The sequence below is a fragment of the Phlebotomus papatasi genome, chromosome 3 (genome assembly GCF_024763615.1).
Source record: "Phlebotomus papatasi isolate M1 chromosome 3, Ppap_2.1, whole genome shotgun sequence".
Classification (NCBI taxonomy): domain Eukaryota; kingdom Metazoa; phylum Arthropoda; class Insecta; order Diptera; family Psychodidae; genus Phlebotomus; species Phlebotomus papatasi.
Window position 1 is genome coordinate 38,501,025 of NC_077224.1, and position 11,396 is coordinate 38,512,420.

Below are 11,396 nucleotides of genomic sequence, written 5' to 3' on the forward strand. Positions count from 1 at the left end.
GGGTGTTATTAGAGTTTGGTTTCGAATCATAGAGCACTGGTTATACGACCCTTTGGTTCTGAGTTCGAAGCTGATGCTCTTCGCAAATTTTTCATCAGCGCAAAGAATAAAAATTTCGGTCTGTTGCCCATTAAAATCGTTCTATTCGCAGATATTTCGATTCTTGGCTAGCTTTTTATATCATGGTACCGAGACTTTGAAGAGAAACAATTTTTACTTAGGATTGGGTTGGGAGAGTGGTAGTGCATACAAAATTTTAGAACAGTCTTCATCCACCGCCAGTGGAAAATTGACTCAATTATAGTCAATCACTAATTTCATGGATCAATACTTCACTAGCGACGATCGTTAAACACCCTGGCAAAAATCAATGAATAAAGTATAGTCCCACAGTCCCGATTAACGATTGTTCTCTTAAATTTTAATGTCATGAAAAAGTCCCAATAAAGGATCCAAAAGTAGGCAAAGGTAAATTGGATGCATTGGATTTTTTATTAAACGATTGGCAAATGAATAATTGTAAAACTGTCTGTGATACAAAAAACAATTTCATTTCATTTCATTCCTTTAAAGGTTTTTCGTCATTGCTGGCGATTACCCAGTAGATTTGAAAAATACAGATGTCCCAAACCGATCTATTTGGGACATCCGAATGATTATAATAACAATAATGGTGGCAACAACGTTCCATAGAGGAACTAGGCCCTCCCACAAAAGGGAAGTTCGGGACATCCATTATTATTTTTTCTTATACAGGGATAGGGTTGTCAGTCCCATGCCCGTGGAATCAAGTGCAGTGAAGCTCACTGGATGCAATCCGAATACCTTTAACGCCAGAAAAATTCCTGGTGACCTAAAGGGGATTCTAACCCGGGACACTTGCATCATAGGGCGAGTTCTCTACCACTTGGCCCATTGAGTGTAATTTAGTTTAGATTTTACACTGCGTTACTAGGAATTAAACAAAAATTCGATTTAGAAGTTTAGAATAAATATTTCTAACTTCATGGAATCCATAATATTTGATTCTGATTTGGGGCCAATTCAATCTCAGTCTAATACGACGCGACGATGTAAATGTTCTCATAGTTGATGTGCTTACCGTTGATTCCCCAAAAGCATCTAGGAAAAAGGTGAATAGCTTCCATTTACATAAAATATCTTTGATATTCGAAAAATCCAAACACAACTTCGATTTTTTTACTAAAAATTCTTGAAAGATTTTAAAAATTTAAGAAATTCTATCAAATGAGGTATACTCAGTGATTACGAAGGAAATTAACAATGGAACAGGAATATTATGAGCCTCGTTACTTTTGATCTTTTGTACTAAAAAAAAATGTGAAGATTGTCACATGTGCCACACGGAACATTTCGAAATTCAAACAGGAAATACTTCAGCCACCACGCGGATGAAACGAGAAGTAAATATCGTCAGTTAAATCAGCATTTGTCGTAACTTTTTTTTGCGATTTTGGGATAAATACATATTTAGAATCAGCGTAATTTTGTTTATTAAACGCACTTGAGAAAAAGAAACTTTTATAAGCCCATTAAAAATTATTTTATACAAAAATTATCGTAAGTGTCCTTAATTATGAAAAATTTATCAGAATTTGTCGTAACTTCCATTTTTGAGGAAGTTACGATAAATTTCCATACAAAATTTTCAGTAATCAGCATTTGCCGTAACTTCTTTTGCTCGTTTGCGTGGCTTGTAATTTGCAGCAAAAATTTTATATTTCTTACTAAAATGTTCACAAATTCTTCCAAATATCCAAAGACAGTGCGAATAATGCAACATTAAATCATTTTAATTCAATATTTGTGAGAAAAAAAGTAAGAAAAAACCCTGCCCGTCTTTCATTAATTCAAAACAAAACTAGCGACACGGCGCGCAAAATTTATTCAATAAAATTTATGAAATAAAAGCTTTTAGGCACAGGAATAAGAGTTTAATTGATTAATTTAGTCAAATAAATATGCGCTTATTATCACTAGAGTCATTGAAATTGATATAATGCATTTTTGAAAATTGTCGTAACTTCCAAGACCTCCATACATTGGAAGTTACGGCTTTATAAACGATGTAAGTTACGATAAAATCTTATTGTGTTTCTTCTAACATATATCTCAATATCTCAGCTTTTAAAACCTTTTATAAAGATTTTCTCGAGTTAACTTACAGTTTATTAGTGCCACTTTTATTATTTTGACTCAAAAGTATCGCATTCGGGGCTCATTTTTAAGAAAAATAATGCTGAACTGAAAATGTCGTCTCCTAAAAAGTTGTTAAAAGGAAGTTACGACAAATGCTGATTTAACTGACGATATGTCTATATGTGCTTCGAAACTGATCTTCGAATGTACTTTCTATCTCTCTTAACTGACTGTCAGAAAGCAAGGAAAAAATGGTTTTCCGAGTGTCAAAAAACATGTGTTAGAAAAATAGCTGAGAATTGATTTTTAATGCGTGATACCTCCTACAAATGGTGAAAACAAGTAGATGAAAGTTCCATCTAAGTAGTGACGCCCAAATTTTTGTGTCCGGTGTAATGTTTTCGGGGAAAATGAGGCCTACATAGGTGGGAAAAAATAGTACGAAGCTGAGTTAACCAGGGCACCTTCGTAAAAAATGCCGCTACATTTTCATTTTCTTGTAGAGGAAAATCCAAGGACTTCCAGGAATTTTGTGTGGCAGAATTATGAACCCAATAAGAGATTTTTTTGATATACTAATTGATTCGGTGTGTGTGGCATTCAGTAAAAAATCTTAAATCTTGGACTCCTTTTTTAATACGAACCTTCAAAACCTTCCCCTATATAAAAAAGTTATTGTGCATTATCTTAAATTTATTAAAGTAAAATATTGGAAATCATCAATATGATTGTGAATGAATTACAAAAACTAGCCCAATTTAGTACAATAGTACGAAAACAATTTTTTTTTTCAATTTTTCTTGACTCAAAAATGGAAGTTTCACTTTCTATTTGTACAACCATTTATTCAATTTTATTTCTACTATTCAGTTACAAATAATAAATTTGATCCCATAGTCCCCTAGAGATTCGAAAACAATGCACAAATTGAACGATAATCTATTTCTAATCTCCCTTTATGGCTCCATTTGTGTGCAAAATTGAAAAAAAAAAATAATATAAAACCATTGGCATTTTCTCCTGTACTTTTATCTCACTCTCTTGCCTTATTTAGTAACATATTTATGCAGAAATGTGTTTGTACTTAAATCGTAAATAAGTAATTGCATAATGAGTGCATATATAAAAGAGAATAAGTTGTTTTGTGTAAAGTTTAAAAGAAACCTACTCTCTATACAGCATATTATGATATTTTTGTTATTTTCTATGCATACATATACACACATGCAATCTTGAAAATTGTGTGAATGAAATTGAAAATTTCAAATATGCGAGAATTCCACAATAATTGATGTTTATTATGTCATTTACTCGCTGATTTTCATTGGCGTACGTCTTGTTGGGACACACCAAGATCAACGGTTGCATTTTCCATTGCATTCACCTACTAAATAATTCTCCCCCTTTTCCATCATGTGTTAAATGCCAGAAAAAAAATACATATATATAGCACAAAAACAATTTTAGTTGGTATTTTTGCGACAAATATATTGAGTCATAAGCGTTAGTTGCACAGACAAAAAAATAAACCTCCTGACCAAAGTATATAAAAACAAAATGTTTTCTAGATTTTTCCAACGTGATGAAATATTCTAGTGGAGACTAGAAAAAATACTAATCTAATAAAAAGAGGCATGTTGCCTAGCAAAAAGTACAATGACATAAACAACTTTTTGAGTATGTGTTGATTAATCATATTTTGTGATAAAATCACATTTATATATATATTTAATTAATACTATTCATCACTTCAAGATTTTATATGTAATTTTACTAAAGAAAATAGTATCTTTTCTTTCTATTTTATTTAATTTTTATTTTTATTTAAATCTCCCAGACATCAATCAATTGAGTGAGAATTTCTCTCACACTACATTCCCATGCATTTTCTCTCCAATTTCCCGAGTTATACATTATTTGCAGTTTATACTTTCAAACGTGTAGGCGCGTCTTTGAGATGTTATGGAGAGATTTTTCAAAACATATGGCACTCACAGTAGTGAATGCATCCAAAATAAAATTAATACACAATGTACCTCACATGGCAGAGATATTATATCTAGGTAAAGAAAAAAAAATAGAATTCGATGAATCAATAATAAAAGAGTTGAATGTGTCTATGGGTGTGGTGTAATCCTCCCCGTGATTCCCCCCACCTCCCCTTCACTTTGTATCTCATCGCAAACACATATTCTTCCCGAGTTGTGTGTAATGCATATAGTAGAGTACATTTAACTCTTTCATTGTACATTTTCTGAGTGGGTTTCATTCATTTCATTCAACAGTTTCAGCGCTTTTTCTACTGGTAGTCGCGCACCAGACTTGTTTTACTATAATCGCACACATCAACAACAACCAAATCACTTCCACTCACGGCTTCTCTCAACCCAGCCACCAACCAAAAAAATAATAATAATAATAATAATACTTCAAAATTCTGTCTCGCCAATTAACTTTTGATACCATTTCATCCCAAAAAATTTCAACAATTTATTCTCTCTTTTACCCTACCTTAATCTATTTTTGCCCAATTTTCATCTCATACGTGCAAATGGCATGTATTTCTCAACTCTTTTTTTTTGCCATTTGCCTCATTCACAAATATCTCTTGATTTTTTTTCTTCTGTACACTACTGCCACAACACAGAGTTCATTGACACATTTATCGAGTGCATTAAAATGCTAATTGTTGGAATTTCTCTATTAATTTCTTATTAAGAAATCCAAATAGCTGTTTCGTCATTTTGATAACGGATTTTTCATATTTGAAATATCTGTCAATAATGACACATATTGAAACGTCAAACTGGATGACAGTTTGACATCATGCCAATGTCAGCGGCAAATTGTCAGTTATTTAAAACCATCTTTATACAGTAGAGTCTCGCTATAGGCCATCGCTCTATAGTCCACAATTTATCGACCGTTGATTTCAAAACACTGATTTTAAGTTAGGTTATGTTTTTTAGTATGCGACATGCATAATTATTTTAATATTTTTGGCAAACTTTATTAAGTAGTTGTGATAATTGTGATCCACAATGAAGAGAGCAAGGACAAGTACCACAATCGCAAAGAAAGTGGAAGCCGTCGAGCAATTTCAATACTAAAAATCGTTGATAATTTTAAAAAAATGACATGGACTATAGTGTGACCCAAGTGTCAAATTTGAAACCAAATATGGCCTATAGCGAGACTCTACTGTAAATCTTTATAAATTTCAAAGTATTTGCTTAAACATGATTGTGAATAAGAAACCTGAGAAATTACACTCGCTTTATATGGTGGAGTAACCACTTATCGTCACTTTTAGGAAAAAGTGAAATTACAGTAGACTCTCTCTCAAATGGGCATTTGGGGCGAAATGTCATCCGATTTATCGATAGCAAATAAATACTACGAACTACAGCGAATTTGAGCAAATTAGCTTCATAATTAAACGTGAAAATTGTCAACAAAATTTTTCTCCCGATTGAAAAAGAGCCGATTGAGCAAGAGTCTACTGTAAATTTAATATAACTTTTGACCCCTTATTATCGGATAACTCAAATTTCACACAAAGTTACTTAGATTCGTCAAAACAATAGTCCTGCAATTTAACGTGGGAGTACCTAAAAAAGTGATTTTTATAAACAATACAAAAATAACCACTTCGTCGCCACTTTTCGCCAGTTTTGTAACCACTTCTCGCCACCCACTTGGAATGGTTCAAACTCGATTATTTTGAGCAATATTATGCAAAGAATACATTCAGCATTTCTTTTTCCTCATAATCACCTTATTAGTACTCACATTAAATGATTTTTCTTCACTTTTATTTGAGAAATCAAATTATTACACTATTGCAGAAAGTAAACAAAGCAGATTTGACAACTGAGAATGTATGAAGTGAAGTTGGGGTCGCCTATTGAAAAGCTAATGGCGACAGATGGTGAATCAATTTTAGAATATTACCACTTCCCGTCATGGCTCATTTTCACATAAAAATAATCTAAAATGCAACATTAACTAACTAAATACAAATTTTATGTATTCGTCGAATGTAATTAAATTTTCAATAGACAATTTTTTTATTGAAAATCGTAAATTTTGTTCGATAAATGTTTCATGACACTTACTATATTTGGTAAGAAATATTTGATTCGATGCACTTGCTTAAAATATTCCTCTAAAAACTGCTCAAACATTTAAATTCAAAACAAAAAATTAGTGTTTTTCGACTCTATAAAAGTAACTGCAGTAGAGATACAAATTATTTTACAGCTAATTTATTTCACAAATAATGGAAAAATTGCGATTTCAATACAAGTGGCGAAAAGTGGGGCACTGGCGAAAAGTGGTGATTCGATCCTACTTGTTCCTTGATATTTTCGCGTTCAATTTGTAGCCTATATCGATACGGTCACAATGAATGGCCCAGGGCCAGCAATGCTTCAAAGGCCAGTATTAACTTAATCTAACAGATATAGATTTATCGATACTATCGATTCGATAGTGTTGAAGTTATCATTCCACCCGTGTTTTCCAATTATTCACCAGATGCGTTTTAATCGAAAATTGAACCGAGGCTCTTTGCGTCACAAAGCCAACACCTCTTGATCATTGAAGGTATAGAGCCCCTCCCTTAAATATCGTTTCCTGTAGGCCATCTTGACTAAATATGACATTTGCATATTTCATCTGAAATGTCATCCTGAACGTTGCGGGATGACAGCATTATACAATGTCACTATTTATTTGCCAGTTAAGTGACATCTTCAATATCAGTTTGACATTTTAAATGTCATACTAAATTTTAGTTAGACAATTAATACTTAAAATGTTATCCTGAAAATCAGTGTTACGAAAAGCTTTTTGTTTTATGTTTTGACTCTAGAACTCACTAGGGTCCATATAATAACAAAGATGCTTCAAAACGTCATTTAAATGTCACTTTGACAGTTTTGTAAAATGTCATTTCAAATGTCATCTTAAACGAAGAAAATAATAATAATAATGATAATACGCAAACTAGGTTTTTTTTTTTAATATTCCGAATGAATGATAATCTCGAATGTAGGTGATAAATTATTCCAATAGCCAGCACCTCCAAAGCTTAGAAATAACCTCCTTGGCTATTCTGCAACAATGTATCAAAATCGCGAACGTGTCTTTGTTCTCAGTAATAAATTATGATGGATTATTTGTACCGGATACATCTTACTAATGCTTATTTCACGTACCTTGCTCAATTTTTCTCCCTCATGATGGGGCAGGAGTAGCCTCAGGCTCTGAAATCCCGCATTGATGCTCTGCATTCGACGCCTTTCATTGCTATTAGCAATTTGGCGTCGCATTTTCTTATCATTATCAATCATCGTGGTTGTTGTTGTATTATGATGTCCACCACCGCCGCCGTCCTCTTGTGTAATTCTGCAGATATACAGTGACAGAGAAAGAGAGAAAAAATGCAATAGTTTAGTGCAAAAAAAGGCAAAATTGCGCTCGCGCATTTACAATATAAATGTCCAATTAAGAGCTATGATAGAACGCACTAAGAGAAAGTTTTGCCACATGTGGACACCAAGTTGTACGACGAAAAAAAAATTGTTTTTAATATAATTTATGGTGTTGTGTGGTGACAAGACATTCACTGGACGATTAGATGGAAGAAAATGGAAATTTCGCATCAATTAATAAATCAAACCCGTTTCCCTTTTACTTATATGTACCACCCAACTCCCAACATTAGTTTTGCTCTATTGGCAATTTATCGCCATCTCACGAATACAATCCACTAAAAATGTGGTCAATAACCTATCAAATAGTGCGAAAATGAGGGCGAGAGAGGTAAGAGAGAGATAGTCAACAGCTGTTACTAACAATTCGGCGAATATTTTATTTTGGAACTCTTTGGAACACACCATAACTTTAAATTCCATAAGCCATTGTGTGCCAAAAAGACCACATCACTTGGTCGGCTAATTTCAAATCATCAAAAATGCCAAGAGATTGCAAATAAAGTTTTTTTTTTAAATTCTCATGTTACATACAGCACGTAGATGATGGTGCAAATTTTTTGGAGAACTGTGTACATATTTGCAAATTAAACTTTTACATTTCTAATTTTTTTTTCAGTGTCAGAGAAATTTGAACAAAAAATTGGGCGTATTGCTAAACTGATTCTTTGACCTCTTAACTCTTTAACGGGTTTAAATTAAGAAATGGTCACATGGTATAGGGTATGTGTGCCTAATTCCGGCCAGCTTGCAATTTCGGCCACCTTTTTGTTCCTCGAATTTCCATGAACTTTTAGATTTTACGTACTCTAGAGATTATACAATGCAAAAGAATAACAAAAAATGTAGCTTCGACAAACGAGATGACGTGAATAAGACATTGGAAGAATTCCCGAAGGGCAAGGAACTATGAGAATGAAGGTGGCCGAAATAGGGCACCAAAGCTATGTCTATATTTTTATTCATTTTAAAATGTATTAAGAATGATTATAGAGTAAATAAAGACGGTAAACTCTTTTCAAGGTTCCATGCAACACTCTTCCAGAAGAAAGAATAAAACAAAATCAATTTGTATTTAAAATATTACATTTCAAACTTGAGACTTTGACGCTTGCATGCAACTATGCCGAAATTTGGCAATTTACCCTATATTTGTAAAAACATAGAAATAAATTGTACAAAGCCTTTGAGGAAAGAAGTTTAAAAAGAAACTATATCAAACTATCACATAGAATAGTCCCGAGATTGATTCAAATACAGAAATAAAGAAATCCTCTCTTCAAAATCAAGCTATTCTATAGGCATTCCTTCGTATCTGTGATCGTAACGAATATCCTGTAAAAATGAGCTTTTTCCATCAACTATTAGGCAACTTGTCAGGGGCTTGCTTAAAATAGCCGAGGAATAATATTTTTCTCGGATAGAAATTACATATTGGTTACTAACTGATTGGAAACGGTTCAGAATTGTCAGAAATTGCAAGACCTTTCCAATGAACCCAAACATGATTACCATTCGATTAAGAAATATGTTCCCTAAAGCCTTTTTAACTTTTGTCCTTGCAAAACTGTTATTAGGAATGATCCAACGGGATTTTTGTATAAGGAGGAAATGACCGCTTCGGTGATCTCTAAAACATAGGGGAAGTGTGCCAAATTTCGGCCAGCTTCTAATTTCGGCCACTTTGAGTGTAATTTCGGACATGGAAATAAATTAATTAAAATGATGTATGTTATCTTCGAATAGTCAATGAATTCATTTTGCTTTTAAATATTTATTCATTTTATGATGTATTAACACAAAGACCGTTAAATATTAGGTATAATTTGAATTTAAATCGCATCGTAAAAACTTAGTGTGGAAAGAGTCTCACAAAAAATGTGACAGATCGATTGTATTTCTAGCAGTCTTTCGATTTGTGGTGAAATGCAAAAGGTTTTCCTTCGGTGTTTTTCATGAAAATTGATTAGTTTGCATTAAAGATTGTTTCTGTTTATGTTAATAGTGAATCAATCTTTAAATTTCGGGTGAAATTTCCCATCTGAGACCTGTATTTCGCGTAAAAAAGTAGATACTTTGTGAGCGTCTCTCCGGTGAGGTAATGTTGCCTATTTCGGCAACATCTTTTGCTTTTCTTAATTTTTTAATTCATTTTAGGCTTTTTTCAATTTCTGAGTTCTACAATGTCAAGAGAAAAAAACCATCGCTTCTATGAAAAATATGATGTGGAAAAGATCTTAGAAGAGTTCAGGTCTTCAGGACAAATTACGCGGAAGATCTCAGGGCTTGTGGGTCATATAAACGTATTAAACTAAATATTAAACTCGTTCCGTTTGACGTTTTGAAATTTTCTATCCGTTGCGTCACAAAAGGTGGCCGGTATTTCACTCAAAGTGGCCGGAATACTACCCAAAGCAATGTCCATATTATTATTAATTTTTCAATATTTTAGGAAGTGATTTAAAGAAAACAAAGATGATAAACTAGTTTTCAAGGTTCCACACAAGCTTCCCGAAAAGGAAGTAACAAAAAATATTAATATGAATTAAAAATATTGCATTTCAAACTTAGGACTTCGGTGCTTATATGAAACTATGCCGAAATTTGGCACATTTACCCTAGTAAATATCTAATAAAAAAAATTTTAAAAATCACGTGAACCGATGTGTACAAATATTTAAAAATAAAATCAGATAATGTAAAATAAAAGAGACAAAGAATCGAACCATCATTACAGGGTTAACGGATCTAACGATAACGACTTTCTGTAACTTCTGTTTTTATCACATTTCGACCTTATGAATAAAATTGTGTAAGATCCGTGTGGAAAACCATCTAGCTTTAAAGTTTTTATCTAAAAGATCATTAACTTCTAGGTCTTTGTTAATTATAAAATCTAAGTATCACTTACAAAGTCTTCGTTTTTATTTTTAAATTACTGTAATTTACAAAACAATTACGTTTTCACAGAAAATATAAGTGCTTTTTCTTATAAATGATTGAAACCTTCACAAAATCAGTTGATATCAGAAACACTTGTTGATAAACAAAAAAAAATCATTTGAAGGTGCAATTTCTTTGAGAGTCAGTCAATTAAACGGATTAGTGAGTAATTGACACAATTCACTCTCTATGCAGACTATTCCTTTCTGTCACAGTGATAGAATTCCCATTCACAGACTGAGGACTCATAAAGTTCAAGCCAGAGATCACACCTCAGAGATCGTTTTGTCCAATATGCGCGACGCGCGCAACTGACTTAAAAGAAAAGTTGTAAAAACGATCGAATCATGAAGTGGCTCTCCTCCACTTTGACATGGGTTTTCATCGGGGCTCAAAAAGAGTTGGGGCCATGGTGGCCTCCTCGTTTTTGCAAAGAAGGCCTTGCCGTCACCAGCAGCTAAAAATTGCACAACTCTTTTGCTATGTGACACACTCATCAGCTAGAGCATGAGATGGTCGCAGTTAGTGCAATAATTGCGCAATTTCTGCCACCATCTAAATGTGCCATAGAATGTGAGACATTTCCGGAAATACCCCCCATATAGAAAAAGGTCTATTTCCCCCTAAAAATTAATTTCACGTGAAATGTGACAAAAGAAACAGCTGATTCATCTTAAACCTTTTGCTTGCTCGAACTCTACAGTGACGGCAATATTAATTCATCATTATTTTTCCTAAACAAAAAAAAGTATTTTCACTTAATCTTTTCTAAAATCTAAAAGACAAAAAAGAGAG

At 33.0% G+C, this 11,396-nt stretch overlaps 1 protein-coding gene across 3 annotated transcripts in view; it reads right to left on the reverse strand.

Annotated features, from left to right (window-relative positions):
• The window catches only part of LOC129805598 (transcription factor AP-4), a 95,033-nt gene that overhangs the window by 63,830 nt on the left and 19,807 nt on the right, over nucleotides 1–11,396 (reverse strand). For all 3 annotated transcript variants that reach the window (XR_008752097.1, XR_008752098.1, XM_055853630.1), the window contains exon 2: nucleotides 7,383–7,572. Coding sequence is in view for 1 of the 3 variants with exons in the window: in XM_055853630.1 (XP_055709605.1) it covers nucleotides 7,383–7,572 (190 nt within the window). In the remaining 2 variants the exon portion in view is untranslated. The remainder of the gene's footprint in view (nucleotides 1–7,382; nucleotides 7,573–11,396) is intronic.